This window comes from Ctenocephalides felis, unplaced genomic scaffold (assembly GCF_003426905.1).
Source record: "Ctenocephalides felis isolate EL2017-DRISC unplaced genomic scaffold, ASM342690v1 CF-g0.4_SCAFFOLD_01170, whole genome shotgun sequence".
Classification (NCBI taxonomy): Eukaryota; Metazoa; Arthropoda; class Insecta; order Siphonaptera; family Pulicidae; genus Ctenocephalides; species Ctenocephalides felis.
The window spans coordinates 66,818,721-66,838,987 of NW_020537324.1; the positions used below are offsets into that span (position 1 = coordinate 66,818,721).

At 29.8% G+C, this 20,267-nt stretch overlaps 1 protein-coding gene across 1 annotated transcript in view; it reads left to right on the forward strand.

The window, feature by feature from the left end:
* Positions 1-20,267, forward strand: part of LOC113367558 — a gene marked incomplete at its 3' end in the record, with an annotated part of 106,110 nt that overhangs the window by 13,594 nt on the left and 72,249 nt on the right. Inside the window, 3 exon segments of the mRNA XM_026609156.1 lie at positions 8,965-9,247; positions 11,669-11,866; positions 13,688-13,849. Coding sequence (XP_026464941.1) covers positions 8,999-9,247; positions 11,669-11,866; positions 13,688-13,849 — 609 coding nt within the window.

Below are 20,267 nucleotides of genomic sequence, written 5' to 3' on the forward strand. Positions count from 1 at the left end.
AACACTAATGAGCACATCTTTTTATCAATAGGAATCGAATGATTTTTGAATAATTTAAACCAGTTAATTCATGCGCCCGAAATCGTGGACGAAAAATTGTATCCAAACATACGCACACACACACACAAATACTTCCATTTTTTGTAAGGTATGCCAAAATGTTCAGAAACCTTCAAAACGTAAAGATATGCAAAAAATTTCATTTTCGATTGTTTTGCGATTACTATAACTATGGGAAGTTAATAATGAATGCGATTAACTATGATTAATTTGATAAATACTAAAAAAACAATATTTTGAAGATAACTTTGAATCAACACCTAATAGCTGGCAAACGATGATAAAGGTAAAATGTATGTGGGTTGTGAACGTTATCAATATCTTTTAACTGATTAAATTATCAGTACAATAAAAATGAGTGTTTTGGTTCAAAATCAAAAACTAGAAAATATTGATGATAGATTAAAAAAATAGTGAAAAATTCTTCAACACGATTTATATTATAAAATAATATACAATACTAACAATGACTAATTGGTTTTAAAATTAAGTACAAGTTTTATTAATACATTATATCGAAATATTGCAGTGAGTGCATCAATGGAAAGTTAGTGACATGTTTATAATCGTGTGAAGAAATCTTTATATCTGAATATTAAGTTTTGTGAGAATGTTTGTCTGCACTTTCCACTATTTAATTATGTTAAACATAGAATTGTGTCTCTTATAGTGAAATCTATTTTGAATAATTACATTTTTGTCTTCGTTTGAATATATTATTGTTTTATATATAAATAATAAATTGGTGTAAAAATCTCTTCTTTCTCTTACAATAAAAATACTTTGACATGAATTTTTAATCGTGTCTACATTCGATGTCATTTGTTTCTAATGGTAAATTTGATGGTACAACATACCATATTCAGTGGAAAAGCTGTATGCAAAGAAATTTATTTTAAAATGAAATAAATTGATCAGATTCGTCGAAAATTTTCAAGCGTTTTTTATTTTTAATAAATTTTTAGTTACATTTTACTAGCAAATTGAAAATAATTACAGTTTTTTCATACATATCTTATATGGTTGAAATAATGATTGAATTTATAATAAATATATTTACTCAGTTTAAACAGTTTGACATAATTCACAAAAATATTATTTAAACGTAACATTGACAGTTTGAAACTTTATTGAATATTTTGTGATATCTAAGGCAGATTAAAAACAGAAAATATCAAGTATGTGAGTAGCAAATTTAATTTTAACAAAGTATTATTATGCCAACGTTTTTTACATACATACCTATGTTCGATTGAAAATCATTAATGAAACTATATATATAATATAAAAACTGTAATAAAATTATTATGAAGTGACGGGATAAAAAGTGATCACTTTAATTAAATCGTTTTTGTGAGTGTAATCATAGAGTATAGAAACTCCGGATTATGATCATAATTACTTATATTCTTTACATATATTCAAGTTTTTTCGTTAATTTGGGAGTATTCACAATATTGGTTCTTTTTTGGCTTTTGAGTTAATAATGTCATGAAATAATATATCAGTCTCTCAGATTCTTTTTGTGAATTTATTTGTTTAAACAGAATATTTTATTTCTCATTTGCATATAGGCTTACAATTACTGATTTGTTGTTTTCCTAATTTCTTTGTATGTAGATTGAAGAATTATCTCCTGATTTTCACATTTTTTGCTCATAATAGACAAAATTTGGGCTTATGACAGGGTTTATAAGATGAAATTTGGATGTAACTCAAAAGTGTTATTGCTAACACGCACCATGTTTATTAATAACTATTACTACCCTCTTGCAGTAATCTTATCCAGAAAATTCTCGTTCCAATTTTATTCATAAATTGAATATATATATATACTTGAAATATCTATCTAAAAATTATTTATATATTTATACATTAACTTATAGTAAAATTTTAATTAGTACGGTCCAATTTTTTTTCTTGAGTTTTTTTTAGCAAGGATAAGGGAGCTAGAGCTTGTTGTAACAGTTTTTTTTTTTAAATTGTTACATCTTGTAATCTTCTGATTACGAAATGAATATGGATAGATAATGTAATTATTCTTCTACCGAATCGAGCAAAAATAATTCCATAACTATTATTAATTATTTCCCGAACACAAAAATTTCTGGGGTTAGTTATAACATAGCGGACTAAGTAGTAACGATAAAAAACGACATTAATACTTCTAATCATTTATTTTTTTTTGTTTTAAACAAAATTTCTAAAGTCAATAATTTTTATCATGAATCAACGTAAACTATAATTATTACAAATAACATATGTAGTTATCAGTTACCTGTAATAAAAATTATTTTCGTAAATCGTCACAAACTACACTTGTTATCATAATACAAATAGAAGATATAGTGTTTCCTATAACACAATTTACATATTACCACCTCTTACAAACTAAGCATTCCACCGAATCATCTTCACTTGAATTTGTCTATACTTATTATAGAAATAAAATTTTACCTTAAATTATTGTATATTACCACTAGGTAAAGTAATATAATTACCACTAATTAAAGTAAGGTTTTGATTCTACTAACCCCAGTTGTGATTTTTTGTGCAAATACAATTTTTTGTCGACGATTTCGAGAACACGAAACAACTGATTTGAATGATCCAAGAAACATTCGATTCCCATTGATAGTTTCGAAGATATGGGGTTAAAAATGCCAAAAATGGTAATTTAGTTTTTGAGAGTACGGAGTATTCGATTTTCAGCATTCAAAATTCAGCAGTCAAAATTTTGCTTTTATTGACAAATTAAGAACTGGTTAATTTTTTGGATAGGTAGGGTTAGCTATTTAAAAGATCCAATTAAAATTTAAGGAAAAATATGATATTTGACGGTCGAAAATGATCATTAGACATATGAACATCAAATTATCAGATATTTTATAGAGATTTTAATAATCGGTACAAATTTTGTTTACACTTTTATGGGTATAAAATATATATCAATATTTATAATGATTAACCGTTACAAGCTACGCAGCGCGGTTGCTTTAAAAAAATATTTCTCAAAAAAAGTGAAAAAAAAAAGTTTTTCAAAAAAGGCATTTTCTTCAAAAATATCAAAATTCCCAAAAAAATATTTTTTTCAGTTTTCAAAAAACTTTGAATTTAAAATTTTTAAATTACGGTATGAGATCCAGCAATTTGCCCTAAGACACTATGCCACACTCGACTAGTTTTATACCTTAGTTAGTGGCTTCTGTGCACTATCCTACATTAATTTTGAAAATAATGTACATATTACAATTGCATCATCTCTCTATATCTCTAACAGCTTTCAATTCAAGCAGCCATATCGAATCACCGGAACTGTACTTAAAACTAAATCACACTCAATCACGTATTATTTAATTCCAACGTTCAGCATTCCATATCCGTCTTGAGATAAGACCAAATATTATACATGACCATGTACGTCTCCTCCATGCACGATGACTTTATCTCGGAACTCGGACTCATACAAACCGGTCCGCGCAAATCACGTGGGAACCGACGGGCGTTACTCTACCGCCTCGGAATGGCTTAAATCGCGGTAAAAAAATTTACTTGAAATTTGAAAAATTGGTGACAAAGTATACTTTGCACTGTGAGAGAATTTATTAACTCCCCGTAGGATAAGTTATAGTAATCTAAAAAAATTGATAATGAACATTTTTACGTTTCAAAGGTTTCTGAACATTTTGGCATACCTTAGAAAGACTAGATGTATGTGTGGATTTTTAACTATGTACAATACTAAGACTTTAGCAGGTCACACGCTAATTGGTTTGGATGACGACTTAGACGTGTCTTGTATCTGGAGCATTAATGATTAATTTCTTTGATGTATTAACCCGTTTGGGACATATTTTGGAGCGTTCACAATTTTTTTAAAAATTTTGTTCTGGAACCTCTGTAGAATAGTTATGTTTGATTTACTGGCCGCACCCCATAGTTGTAGACCGTAGGACCATATTGAATGTATACGTTTTTTTGTTGAATTCAATACCGCCTGGGTATAATATCGACTACAACCTGCACTTTTCTCTTGCATCTGGACTCTACGGAAACCGTTGTAAGGCATTACTCTTTGGGGGGTAGGATCTAAAATGTTATAATTCTTGCTCTGAAATTATACTTATCTTCTAATTATTCGTATTTGCTCTTCTTCTTTCCGAACATCGCAGATCTATTAGCACTTCAGTAGCAAATGCCTATGACGTTCTATACAGCCTTAGGTTATCAGCATCACTTCTACAACCGTATTTTTTTGGTTTGATAACAAAGGCCTACATTTTTTTTGTTTGGTGCATCAAATGTTAGAGCTGATTCTTATAGTTTTTTTGCGCTGATTTCAAATCTGCAAACTATTTTTTTGTATCAGCTCTAGTTTGGAACTTGGAAAGAAGTCACGGAAAAGAACCTTTTACAGTGTCAACTAATGTCCCAACTAAGGGCATATCTCATTAAAATAAAATTGTGAATTGTTTTACTATTTTGTACTTCCATTCCTTATATATCATATGTATCATATCTTGAAAACTAGAGCTCATAGAAAAAAAACAATGTCATTTTTGAAATCAGCGCCCCAAATATACTTAAAAAAAAGCATTAAAATCGTTTGCACCATTTTCTTTGTTGGGCTGTGTGATTGTTACGTGATTTTTTTTGAGGAATTTTTTTCTTTTCCTCCTTTTTTGTCACATAATTTTTTTCGACTTGATATCTCTTCTACGATCTTTTGTCAACTAAAACAAGAACTAATTTTTTTTCAATTAATTATGAATAAAATTGAATAGAATATTATATAAGGCACAAAAGATAAAAAGTATTGCATATAATCGAAATAAAGTTCTTACTAAAAGTCTGCAATTCTTTAAAAAAAATTCTTATATAAAAATTATTATTACATACCCTCCGTCCCGGATTATCATACCTAAAAATTGCCGTCCCGGTTTTGAAAAATATGGTCACCTTAAAATTAACCGCTTTTAGTGATTTAAAAAACATTCGTTTCCTATTGATAGCTGATTAGTTTTTGGCAAAGGCAGGCCTAACCGTTCCGAAGAGACGAGGCGAAACGTGTAAGAGAAATGGCAATTCCGTTTTTGTGAAAACGGAGCGTCCGATTTGAATGATTCAAAAAATATTTCACTTGTATTGACGGAATGAAGAACTGATTAAATTTTTACGGACAGGTCCATCGGTTTCGGAGATGCAATAAAAAATATCATTTAACAAAAAATGTCATTTAGTAATTTTCAACATGAGTTCATCGTTTTGTGGCAAAGATGGCATCGCAGTATTACATACCTAGATCAAGGTTCGATCTCAACTTCGTCCAACACAGTATCAAGCAGTATGATACCGGATTTTTACTTAAATATTATCTCAAATGAAAATAGCCTCTCAGTGGCATTGATGTACAATAATATCAGTCAAAAAATAGTGTTAAATATATTTACAGCTAGGATAGAAGGCCTTCCAAACAACCCTATACAAGGATATCGAAAGAATTACTTAAAGTCCTCGCAATATAAACTGCTCGTTATTAAAAAATAGGCTACAATATCCAAAATACTCACTTACCAGCATTTTAAGGTCATAGATCTCTAAATATAATAATTTAGAATCGCAATATAATATGACTCATTCGGGCATGATGATCAATTATGGTTTATCACTAATATTTTCCATAAAAACTTAGGTGCTATATTTGAATATTATATAGATTTTATATTCATATATACAGGATGGGCATTAATGGAAAAATCATTTGGTTTCTTGAACCAAATAAATCTTAATGTGTATCATTATAATAAATAAATAACAAATTTTGTTCATATGTAAATTTTTCAGAAACAAACATTTTAAATTGACCACCTCATACATATACTATATCAACATTAAATTCAAAATTATACATATAAGTATATATATATATATATATACATGTATATATATATATAAATATTTTTTAGGTAAACAATTTTTATTTCTAAAACTACATATCCATCAATAAATTTATATTTTCTACTAAATAATCCGTCAGCTTCGCTTGCTCTCGGACTTTCACTTTTATTTTGAAGTTCTGTTTATTTTGTTATTTATATTTTAAATAATTACTTCTTAGTAAAGATGATATAAATTGGGTTAATGAAATTTATGTCTTCGAAATTCTTTGGTTATAATTCATTATTCAAAATTCTGTATACATATATGTTGTGCTTTTAAGTATCTTGTTGTGCGACCAATGGAGAAAGTATGGTTGCAGAAAACTGAGGCGTTGATTTATTTTAAATTTGGGAATGAAATTTTTTTAAAGTTTTATTGCATGTTTCATTCAAATCATGTTGTAGTATTACATTAAGGATATATATAGAAATTCATTATTACAGTTCGTTGCAAATCTAAACTTGCGTGCTTGTCGAATTGCAATAGATGCCAGATTAGCGGTGGTTTACAGTTCATATCGTCATGGAATATACGATTTTGATATCACACATAACTGTTATGTTTATTTATGAGAATTAATTTACTTGTGCTTGATTGCTTCCTTGCCCTACAAATCAATCGGGCGTCGTATTAGTCTGAGGCAGTGATTGAACGTCGATTGATGTATTGTATTATATTTACAATCCTCCGTTATTGTAGGTATACACGACACGATCGTTAAATTTTGAACACATTCTGATTAAATGCATTAATTGCACTTGTATTATTATTATCACATACTTCAATGATTATGTAGCACTGATTTGCCTGTTGATAATTGTATATTTCAACAAATGGTTAATTATTACAGTTGTAAATAATATATTGCTGATATAGTGTAATTTATGGCATATTAAATTTTAACCTGGCGAAAACAAGGTGATGTCATAAAATAAATATTGTTGAATAGCTGCAAATTACATGAAACTTTGTAACATTACGGTTATGACTCGTTACGTTTACACAAATATAGTTACATTAGTTGTTTTCCGTAAGAGTGGTTTCAATGATCAACCTCTATTTTTATACTAAAACTTATCAACCGAATATTTTTTCATGATTCGCCCTCACTAAGTTTGACCTATTTTATATAACTTTATATGCTTCACAGATAAGGTAAAGAAAGGAATTAGGACATTTGGCTCATGAAATAAAAAATATATTCATAGAATGTTATAATATAAAACTACCAGGTCATAATTTTATAGAAACTCCCTTTTGTATGAAGTAGGATTTAATTTTGTAAAGGTCAGACTATCAGATGTGTACTGGCCTATATACAAAGCTAGATTGTGTTACCAAAAATATAGCAAAGGGTTAGTCATAATGAGTTTATTCTCATATTTATATTGTTTTACTTTTTTAACTTCCCGAAGGAGAAGTTTGTTTTCGTCAAAAAATTCGATTCGTTATTTTTATGTTTTCTCGACGTTTCAAGCCATTCTGAATCGAATGAGACCAAATTTGAAAAAAGTATGTGTGTAAATCGACGTTTTCTCAAAGACCGTTTTCAAAAATTTAAAAGTCATTTTATGTATCTCGATGGGGACTATTGTTTGTCAGTTTTGTGCGACGATCGGCCAAGCCGTTTCTTTATAAATAGCAGAAAAGTGAAAAATTTTTCATCCATGTTTTAGCCCGCAATTCTGAATCAATTTTGAAAATTAAAAAACCGTTCGAAAGATATTGGTTGGGAATCGTGCTGATTAGTTTTTGGTAGAGATTGGTCGGGCTGTTTTCTTGTAATAAAGTGTTAAAAAAAATTTTTTTAACGTTTTTTATTATTTTTTTCACGGTAGATACCATAGTCTTACATATCATACTAAAATATTACCGCCCTACGACAACTCGTTTAGCTTTGCAAGTTTGCAAAAATTGGTATCATTTTTTTGGCTTTTGTCAAAATTAGACCTTTCATCGACGTTTGCTCAAAAACGCCTGAACCGATTTCAGAAATTCAAAAGCCATTCGATGTTTCTCAATGAGCACTATAGTTTGTCAGTTTGTGAGACGATCTGCCGAGCCGTTTCTTTGTAATTTGAAAAAGAGTGTTATACTTTTCGTCTATATTTTACCTCATACTACCGAATCGATTTTAAAAAATCAAAAACTGTTCGAATCATATTAATTGGGAATGATACTGATTAGTTTTAGGTGAAAATCTACCGAGTCGTTTTCTTGTAATTAACTGTTGAAAAAAAAATTTAAGCCGATTTTTATGGAACTTTTTTTGGCGATATATATCATGGTCTTATAGACCTTACTGAAAAATTACGACCTTGCGACAAGTAGTTTAATTTTAAAAATTAATCTTAGTTTGACAAAATGAGTAGTTTTTTTGACGTTTGTTAAAATTAAAATTAGACGATTTACTTGGTGTAACGATAGAGTACTTGGTCTTAATGAACACATTAAACCATTGAAGTCCTGCAGAAACTGGTTCAATTATAAAAATTATTAATTTGTGAAAATTTGCTTTAAGAGAATACTCCGAGTTAACGTGTTCGTTCGTTTTCAATTACGTGTAATCAATCCCTCGGAATACTTTTAATCACTCATAAATTAATTTGTTTATTATTGTTTAAGTCGATTATTTACATATATCGGGAAGTGCATGTAACTTGCCTCAAGGCAAAACACCAATACTAACTAGTATACATATTGTATCACAAAAAATAATGTTCGGCTTGTTACGAGTTGGGATTCGGATTAGGTTGTTAATGACTAGATATGAGTTGGTTCGAATCAAGTAAAATGTGATTCGAATAAAATGGTATGATTCGAATGATTCGAACTACTTGATTCCGGGGGGCTCATGACTATTCTACAATTCTTGATTTTCAAACTGACCTAGTAAATGATTTATATTCATTTCTTGATAAATAAATTTAGTTCAATCGATTAATTCTAATTCTTTTATCTCAGGCGCTGCCGCATACCACTGAGCGATCGGACCGTAATGGACTCGGACAACAACACAAGGAAACAATTACAGCTCCATCACCAGGTAACTCACAGCCGGACTACGATCAGTTCGCAAGTCAAAGTATCACAGATCGCAACGCTATTCCAGGCACAACCGCAATCATTCGCTAATAATCAAAAATCAACGACCAAAGTTCATTTTGCATTGCCATCCACCGCCAAATTTAAATCCAGCGGACGCCAGGATTCCGCCACTACCATTAAGCTGATGTCACCAGTAAAGGTAGCACCATCATGCATAATCATTGGCGTCGTAAATCATACAAACACGTGTCATGATCATCTATTGAATAAGTAGACATATTTTACCTCACATCTTTTTCACACATGTAAGAATTATTAGCCAGCGGGAAAAGCATACCCTAATTGTAAGATGTAATAGAAACGTCTTATATATTAAATATCATACTTTACGCTAGATTGAATCAAAAAATTTATTTAGTAAGCAAAGAATCAAGGATATTTAACATATTTTAGCTATATTTTCAATATTAATAAATTGTCATATTTTTTCTAAAAAAAATTATAAGGATAATAACTATCACTTGATTAAGGGAGAGATCCATACAATTTAAAATATTTTGGAATTCTAAGATATCATCATAATGTGATTCTAATATAATTAAAATTGGTAACGTTTTATATTTTATATTGATTATCACATTATCTGAATGTTCAATCTTATTAATAATTTAATGATTTCATAAATATTGGTTAAATTTTAATTGCCCAAAATGTTCTCAACATACATAAGAAGTTATATCTACTCTATTTTTATGATGCTCATTGAATTTGTGCGGGGAAGGATGTATTATATGCAAATGAAGACTAGATTTTGGTAATATTTTTTTATATAGAGCCGGATTTGGAAGTTATTTAAATTAGCATCCTATTGGTCAATTAATACAGGTTTTATTTTATTCACAGAGCTACTTTGACTTTATTGCGCAATGTATAATTTCAATTTTATGCATTGTATATCAGTTACACTAACGCATTAACTTTATTTAAATTTAATTTTTTTTTATTGATATATGATTTTCATAACATATATTTCTGATATTATGAATGAAATGCATTTTCAAATTGACCATTTCTTTTTATAAATGCAATTAAATACCTTATTTTAAACTTTCGCTACGTCGACTATAGGCGACATACACTGTGTGTACGAGTGTCGCCTATAAACGACGTTCAGTTTGTCGAATTTTGTTTAAAGATTTATCACTCAGAGTTAAATTATTGAGAATTAATTCGTTATTATGGATTTTTAGCTCTTTAGAAGTGTAGTTTTAATTTTTAAATACATTTTTTCGATAATGATTGGAAAATATTAAAATATTTTGTATAACACATACCTTGGCGACTTGCTGGCTCGTACAGCAGTGTTACTTTTGCCGAAAACATTCTCGTAGCGAAAGGCTTAACAAAAACAGTGGTCCTCAAAAAAATTGTCTGTATTGGGTGTACGATATATGTTTTCCAATGTATTTTTTTACCTCTGAATACGAATCTGAAATCGAAATTGATGGACAAACTTGAAAAAGAGAGATAAAATCTGGTAATTTATGTCGTTTCCTAGCTTTTTTCATCTTATATAACCTGTGCAACAGATTTCTGAAATGTTTTTCATCCCCTTAGAGTTTTTTTTGTAGAATCCAGTTTTATTGTTTTATTTTACGTAGCAAACTATACAATAAGTACATCCAGCTACTTTTACAGATAATATTATATGACTACGTTTGAAGGATAGTTATCTTGCGCTAACACTTTATGTAATTATAGCATTAGGTATCATGTAGTTTGATGTAATAAATCATTACAATTTCTTCTCTTAAGTCGCTGTGGTGGTAATTCCAGTATTTTAATTAATTTTTTAATTTTTATTTTTATTGGCCTCGCTTACTCGAGCATTTAGCCACCTACAACATATTTCAATTTCTATACAATATTTCAATTTCAATACAATCTTCATGTTCATACTATTTTATAAAAATCCTATTCTTCTCCTTATAAAAATCCTACTCTTCTTTCTATTTAAATTCTGTCCTATCCTATGTACTCTTCAACCTAACTTCATTCTTCTTTTTTCTTCTTCACTTGTCTTCTATCTTCCTACGTCTTTATTACTTCTATTCTTACTTCCATTCATTTTAATTTTTATTCTCAAATCTTCTTCTTTTTATACAATATTGAACTATTTTTAACATTATTTCAAACTATTTTTAACTTTATTAAAAACAATTTTTTAACAATATTTCTATTTTTCCGAGGATTCGAACTCCGAACCTCCGGCGTGTGATTGGGGAACGCTCAGGAGCTAATCCCGCCACAATTCAGTATTTTAAAGGCACAAAAGTGAAAAAGACCAGAAAACGAATTATAAAAATAAATTATAAGATTTTAATTACCATGCAGAAGAATTACAGCATCGGAATTTCAACTTATTTTTATTTTTCTCCGTTTTTTTGCAGTTTGACCCCTAATTTTGTCTTTGAATAGAGTTTTACAATATTTCGGTAAATAGCTACTGAATATGCTTTGGTTCGCATAATATAACTCCTCTTCATATAGTTTACTTGATGCACTATCACTTTACCAGGAAGCTCCGGCATAATGTTTAATACTCATTGTAATCTTCCAGACTAAGGAAGCAAGCCAAACCGCAGGCATGTTGGAAGTCGAGCAAGTACCGTCGCCCACGAACGCCGCAGCGGGGTTGAACAGCAGCGTGGTGCGCACCGAAAGCCACGTGGCCAGGTTCAACAACGCTCGGGCTCTATTCGAAAAATTGGGAGAGGAGAATGGCGCTCCGGTCGTCAAGACGAAAATACATTATACAGTGAGTGATAAATAATTTATGTAACTTACTTAAAGGAATCAATTTTATCTGTACTTGCTGAACTTTATTACTGTTAATCTTATATTAACACCTTAACTTACGATTTAGATTCGAAAAGATGTGCAAGCTGGCCAGGCGTTCGTGACTATTTTCTCATTAATTTTGTATTTTACAGTATTGTATGAATAAATATTTTTTAGTTACGATTACCGTACCAGGCCATGCCTGTGTAATGCTTAATAATATTTGCTTCAGGCCCGATTATCGTACGCGGGCTATGTCCATAATATTCACTTTTGTACTAGCCATCGAGGGCGTGCTATGCTCGTCATTGTAAGTTAGTGAGTTAAAGTATATACTCACTATCAGTTAAATTATTAGTGGCACAAATTTTATAGTAGTGCCACGAGTAAAAAGGTTCACTACTATTGTCTCAAAAAACAAGTAAAGTATGAAATTTTCCAACAATACTATTTTAAAGTAGAGGGCAAAAGATGTGGAACTAGCTATAGTCTTAAATCGATCGACTTTGCTATCACGAGATGAAGGGCCACATTGTCACTTTTACAACGAAAGTATTTATTTTTCATTTTGAGCAACGTTATTTCGTTTACGATATCTGAAAAAAGTATAAGTATAATAAATTATTTGTTTTATGAGGTATGTTGTTATTTTTAAGCCTGATTCAACGGGTTTTGGACATAATTGTAATAATAGTTGGGGTAAAAAGAACCATCCTGAATCTTTTTAAAATAGTAAATAAAAATTCAAAATAAGGAGCAAAGAGTGCAAAAAATACAAATCAATTTTTTGAGAGAACGGAGTATCATATGATATTAGTTTTTGGCTAAGGCAGTTTTTGAGAGAACTAAGTGTCCGATTTGAATGATTTAAAGAACTTTCTGCTTGTTATAACAAAATAATTGCTTTTAAAAATTGTCTCAAAATTCTTTTTTCATTTTTTTTTTCAAATAAAATTTTTTTGTATATCGAAAATAATTCAGATCTAAATTTTAATTTTGACTAAAGTTCTAACGCTCACTTATATGCTTAAACCATTTTAAATAATTTTAACTTTGCAATTCAGTTTATATAATTCTTATAAATATTAGACATTGTTACAGTATGTATAATAATCTATTTGAAATTATTTAATATTCCTCGAACTACAATTCGGAACGGTACGGGAAGTTACAGCAATAAACGCACAATGCCATACACCACTAGTTCCAAATCTGATTATTTACTTTTCTGACAAAGTTCCTTACTAAATTTGTATGCAGTATGATCTTTGTAAAAAAATGAGCACGTAAAATATTTATTTCAAACAGATATTTTTATCGCATTTGTAATTATTGTATTTCAAGAAACAATTAGTTTGATCATGATAAATATAACAGAAATACCTACAAAAGCAAGATAGTAGCAAAAGTTGAAAAATATTTTGTTTATTATGTTTAATTATATATATTCAGATTGTAATTGTTACTTTTTGTTGTTCAAGTTAGTAATTAAACTGCATTGCATTGATTAAATAATGTAGCTATTTTTTCGTAAATCCTCCTTAAATTTTAAAATATATTATTGACCTGCTGTCTATCTTTTTTAAGCTCACCTTTTTTAAAAGGACCAAATTGGCCCATTTTAGAAAAAAATCAAAAAACTTATGAATTATTGACCTGAGCATAGTTGTTCATTTGAAAGATTATATTGCGATGTAGCTAGCTTGGTTTCCACAGTATAGTTGTTAAAAAAATAAAGTTGGACTTTTGTGCTATGCTTTAACTTATATGTAAAAATTATCATTTAATTATGTTACAGGGGTTAACAAACGGTTCTGCTAATGTGACCGCCAATGGCAAGCCGGCTCTGCCAAGAAAGCCAGAGAAACCAGAACGAAAATTTAATAGTAGAGAACTCATCGAAAAGCAACGCAATTGGACATCACATTTTAGTAAAAGGCGGCCACAAAATGCTTCTATGGTAAGTTATTCATTAAAATCTAAAGTAATACAAAATCATAATTATTTCTATTCATTTCCATTAGTCGCCGGGTGGAGCAATAGCCGTTACACCTGCAAGTCCTGTCAAAGTAGCCGATGCTCCAAAAGAAGAAGTAGTCGAATATTCAGAAGTTCGCAAAACTCCACCTACACCTCCAGAACGTACCGAGTCTATGAGAGGGTCTAGAGATCAGAGCCCTGCTACACCGATCACAAATAACGGTTAGTCTAACATTAATTTAATTAGACTTTTTCTATTACAAATTTCATGTTTTATATTTCATACTTTTTTAATAAGTATGAATAATAGTTTTATGATGCGTCGAGCAGCTCATAATTTCTAATACGCTACCTATTCATCTTGAAGTGTTTATTTCATTCATAAATCCATCAAGATTTTTTATATAATGTCTTCCTTATGATTCTGCATACATCTTATGAATGAAGAAAGATAATAAGAAAATGTGCTATTATCTCACGTCGTTGCGTGCGCTGTACATTGGATATAAATAGTTCAGTGATTCTTAACATTGCTCAGATTTAACAGATTTACTTTCACAAAAGGATTCAATTTAACTGAACAAATATCTAAAGTTTTACTGAATAAGCTCAGCTTATATAAATTAATTTATTTATTGTAAAATATATAAATTATGAAATGCATATAAATTTGTTACGTAAAATTATACAACTAAAATTTAAGTAAATCCCCCGGTTTGAGAATTGAGCAAACCTCTACTAAAATATCAAATAGACTATAAGTTATTAAAACCGAACTTACGGTTCAACAATTCAATAAACGTGATGCTCAAGAAACTAGTGCGAAAAATACCTTATTAAACAATAACATTTGACATTGGGAAAAAGGCTAGGCTTATCTGAATAGTTAGTCATATTTTATAAATAAAAATCCTTCAAATTGAAGGTGGATGGAATTTAAAATGGAAAGTCACAAGTATTTAGCATCATATAAGAAAATTATAGAGATTTTTCACTAGAGACAAGAAAAGGAAAATAACAGATTCTTTACAAAAAATTGAGCTTGGTTTTGAAGGTAGTTAAAACAGACAAATGCGATAAGGATATTTTGCTATTACAGTATAAGGATATATTGCTAAAAAGCGCTGGATTTTATATATAAACGGTTTTTAGTTTATTTTGACAAAATATTTGGGTCTCATTTTTGTTGTAAAATCAAAACTCAACTAGTTGGTTTGGTATTTAGCCTTGAGGCAAATTACATGAACTTCCCGATATGTGTAAATAATCGACTTGATCAAAAAAATGTGTAAATAATATACTTCATCAATCCTACTTTAAAAAAAAACGATAATAATTTAGCAAAGTTCGACGAATTTTCAAAATTAAACTACTTGTTGTAAGGCCGTAATATTACAGTAAGTTCTATAAGACCATGATGTATATCGCCAAAAAAGTTCCATGAAAAACGGCTTAAATTTTTTTTAACAGTTAATTACAAGAAAACGGCTCGGTAGATTTTCACCTAAAATCAATCAGCATCATTCCCATCTAATATCTTTCGAACAGTTTTTGAATTTTTTAAATCGGTTCGGTAGGATGAGCTTAAATGTGGACGAAAAGTTCAACACTTTTTTCAAATTACAAAGAAACGGCTTGGCGGATCGTTGCACAAAACTGACAAACGATAGTCCTCACCGAAATACATCAAATGGCTTTTAAATTTCTAAAATCGGTTCAGGCGTTTTTGAGAAAACGTCGATCAAAAGTCTAATTTTGACAAATGCCAAAAAGACCATATTGATTTTTGCAAACTTTGACGAATTTTTAAAGCTGAACCAGTTGTCGTAGGGTCGTAATATTTTAGTATGACCTAGAAAACTATGGTATCTATCGTCAAAAAAATAATCATAAAAATCGTCAATTTTTTTTTTTTAAAAGCTTTATTACAAGAAAACGGCCCGGCCGATCTTTACCAAAAACTAATCAGCACGATTCCCAACCAATATCTATCGAACGGTTTTTGAATTTTCAGAATCGATTCAGAATTGCGGGCTAAAACGTGGACCAAAATTTTTCACTTTTCTGCAATTACAAAGAAACGGCCCGGCCGATCGCCGCACAAAACTCAGAGACGATAGTCCTCATCGAGATACATCAAATGGCTTTTAAATTTTTGAAATCGGTCCAACCGTTTTGGAGAAAACGTCGATTTACGGCAAAAATCTGTTCACACACACAACACACACACACACACACACCCACATACTTTTTCCAAATTTGGTCTCATTCGATTCAGAATGGCTCGAAACGTCGAGAAAACATAAAATTAGCGATTCGGATTTTTTGATGAAAACATAAACTTCTCCTTCGGGAAGTTAAAAAGATGATTGGTTCTGTTTACTAAATGAACTGCGCGGATTGTGCGTTTTGCTATATCGGGAAATTTGTTTGCGATATATTTTAAGATATTATAATTCTAGTAACCATGAATAATTTAAAATTGTTGTTATAGGCATGTTTTAACTTATAAACTTATATATATATATATATGTCAATACTAAGCATCCGATCCGGTCCCAAGTAGAATCCGGATCCGATTCTACTTGGGAAAAAATGTTGATCTTAAAAGACTTTCTGAATTAGCTTTTGTCAATAGGCGTTGCTTTTTACTTGTAGCTATTAAATCAAGATCAATCAACAATATCTGATTTGTTCATTAATCTATGGCAATTTGTCAATAATATAGATTTTTTTTTCACATACGGCATCGTTCTTTTGATTTATTCAATTTTATGATATCTCGTGCTTTCAACACTAAAAGTCTCAATATGTTTGTTTTTACAATATGATTGTTGTAGTACTTTTTCTGGTTAGTATTTCTGTAGTTAAAATTGTATAATTTTACCGGAATGCTGAGGCATACGTTGTTCTCGAAACGTCTATATGAGAACTCGAAACTATCTATATGAGATCAATTGATTGTGCAAAATATGAAATTAATTGTGCATGGTATAGAGTAGAATAAAAACTAAGAACAGCAGCCATTGATGTGGTTCTTCAGTGTTGAGATATAGATAGTCAAATAGAAGAGAGGAAAGGAAAATAGAAGTTTTTCTTATAGTTAGATCGAAAGCAAGTCATTAATATAATAACGTACAAATTAAAATATTTTTATTTCGAAATATTTTCAGAACCTTTGTATCTGATAATGTCTCAATAGTTCTTCTACCGTTAATTCAACGATTGCATATAATATTTTACTGGCATTTACGTTTCCAAATTAACTTTTTCTATATGAATGTTTAGAAATGTGCCGCATGAAACAATAAGAGTTAACGGGTTGCGCTTAGAATGAGAATGTAATCTACTGTACCATTTGTGATCTTGTTATCTAAATCGCTGTGCAATCACAGTCCTAACAATATTCTCATGGGTATCTTCTTCAGAACGTGAAGATCGAGACCCATGTTTTACAATGCGCTGATGTTGATTTCGCTCCGACTGCAACTGTTACGTGCGTTGTGTTGCAACTTTTTATTTTATTTATTTCTTTATTTCATTGTCTTGTTTATGACAAAAACTTTCTTCAATTCCACTTTGTTTTAAAGTCATTTTGGGGAAGATGTGATATGAAGTTTAAATGTATGTTTATTCGCTGAAATCTGGACGCAAAGTTTATGGATCACAATATTTTAACACAGTTATGGAGAACGTATTAAAGATATATAAACCCTTATAATATTCATTCTTCTTAGATAATTTGGGATCAAGTTAATTACTAAAATAAAATATATTCAGTGATAAAATAAAAATTTTCGATATATCGCATACTACTTTATTATAATTTTAAATTAAATTGTTGAAAACTCATAAAAGTTCACCCAATTATAAGGCGCGGTAATTATATTACCTGCTGCCCTTTATGCCTTCATTTTAATTTTAATTACACTTTTAAAAATTTATTCCCAATGCGAATACTTCTGTGATTTGCAATTAATTTCGAATATAAATTACTTTTTATTGCAACGATTTTATAATAATTGCTTAATTATTTATTAAACTTTTTGCATTAATATGATACATGAACTGGTCAGCTATACATAATTTGCTAGTCTGGTCTCCAAACTTATACTTCAATTATTTTGATATATAAATGACATCAGGCTTTAGGGATTTCAGATTTCCGAATTGGACAACCTGATGCCAAGCGGTAGTTACATAAGTTACTTATAGATGACAGTATGTTTTCCTTGCTCTACAATTCTGTATAAATAACAAATTCATCAGTATTACACAAATTGTGATAATAAATCTATCGCGTAGAGATAGGACAACTGTTTGGGTTGCCACCTATAAAAATTGTATCCAAATATACAATGCGACTTGCCTTCCTAAAAATTCAGTCAATTATTCATTCGGTTCATATAACTTATATTCTGATTGTGAGTGTAAAATACCCGGTTAACTCGCGCCGCGAAATACTGCACGCTTTTTATATAAACAAATTTCTTTTTCTTCAAGTTTGATATTTTTAACAGTTTTTATATAACCTTTTTTTTGGAAGTCTCTGAGACCCTTTATAGGTAGAGACTCAATAAACGAAATTCAACGAAACCAGTGGTGTTTGGTAACGTGCCCTTAGGGGACGTCCATTAATCACGTGAGGTTTTTAGGGGGAGGGGAATTTGACAAAATATCACGTTGGGGAGGGTATGTGTATTTATTTTTTAACTATTTTTTTTTAAAAAGTTCAAACATTGAAAAAAATCTCAAAAATTTTACAGTTTTTTCACTAAAAAAAACACGTGATGTTTGGTGGGAGAGGGGGGTTAATTTTGAGTATTACTATATATCACCAAGAGGGAGGGGGGGATCCGAAAATCCTTAAAAACTTGCTCACGTGATTAATGGACGCCCCCTTAGGCAAATTTCTTAAGTAAAATCGCTGGAACTTCTCGTACCAAAATTAAATATTCAATATGCAATATGCAATAAATATTGATCAATAATTTAATAATTGTTTCACACATTTTCAAATAGATAATTATAACCAATATAAATTTTATCGTTTATATAATATACAGTAACGATCTGTTTGTTCAAAACACTTAAAAATGTTTACATTAAGAATAGATTAATTTCGAATAAATTACTCTTAGTGCAACAATTTTATATTAATTGATTAATTTTTGCAAATTCAAATTTATTTCATCATCGGTGAGATATGATTTGGTCTGCAATACATAATTTGCTGGTTTGGTCTCTAAACTTTTAATTTATAGTTATTTTCATATATATAAATGTTAACTCGCGCCGCGAAGTACTGCATGCTGTTTATATAAAAAAACTTTTTTTTCTTCAAATTTGATATATTAAACAGTTTTTATAAGCTTTTTTTTTGGAAGTCTCTCCCTTTATAGGTAGAGACTCAATAAACGAAAAACAACAAAACTAGTAGTGGTGTTTTACATCGTGCCCTTAGGCAAATTACTGGAACTTCCCGTACCTTAATAAAATATTCGAGGAATACTAAATGTTTTTAAATAGATTTTTATAAATAATGTAACTATTATTCGTCATTATTTTTATCTTATAAAAAGTTAATGAACAAAACTTAATCAATCGGATTTAAAATAAAGAGCAATGTCTAATATTTCTAACAATAAGTATTATATGAACTGAATTGCAAAGTTAAAATCATTTATTTGAAGTATATGAAAGATGTTTAGAACTTAGTTAGAATTAGAATTGTAATCCGAATTATTTTTCGATATTTGAAAAAATGTTTTTGAAAATTAAAAAAAAAATGATATAAAAAACTTTCTTTCCCCAAAAGCAATCGTTTCGTCCATACGAGCAGAAAGTTTTTTAAATCATTCGAATCGGATGGTTAGTTCTCTCAAAAACTGCCATTTTTGCACATTTAGCTTTATATCTCCGAAACGGCTGGACCTGCCTTTGCCAAATCACATATACACATACACATACACACACACACTTCCATTTTTTCTGAGGTATGCCAAACGATTTTCGGCCCATTAACTTACCCTATGGAAAGTTAAAAAATGCTTCAGCTAGACTAATCTTTAGAATTATACTAAACTAGTTGAAAACTCTTAATTTTGGACACAGTTTTTCGCTACGACGAAGACTTATTAAAAGTTTCGATAGTAATGGTTCTCAGTTTAGAAAGAAACTTTTAAGGGTGATAGATCAGTTATATATAATAAGACTTAAGAATACTACATAGAATAGAACTTCGTCAATTTTGTGAAAGAATTGAACATATTTTGTAAATATTTTGATGCGGCAGAGAAAGATGTACAATACGTTGCTGATATAGACTGCACCAGTTAATGATAACATAACTGTATTTTAAAAAATACGATTTTTGTTATATATAATATGACTTAAGA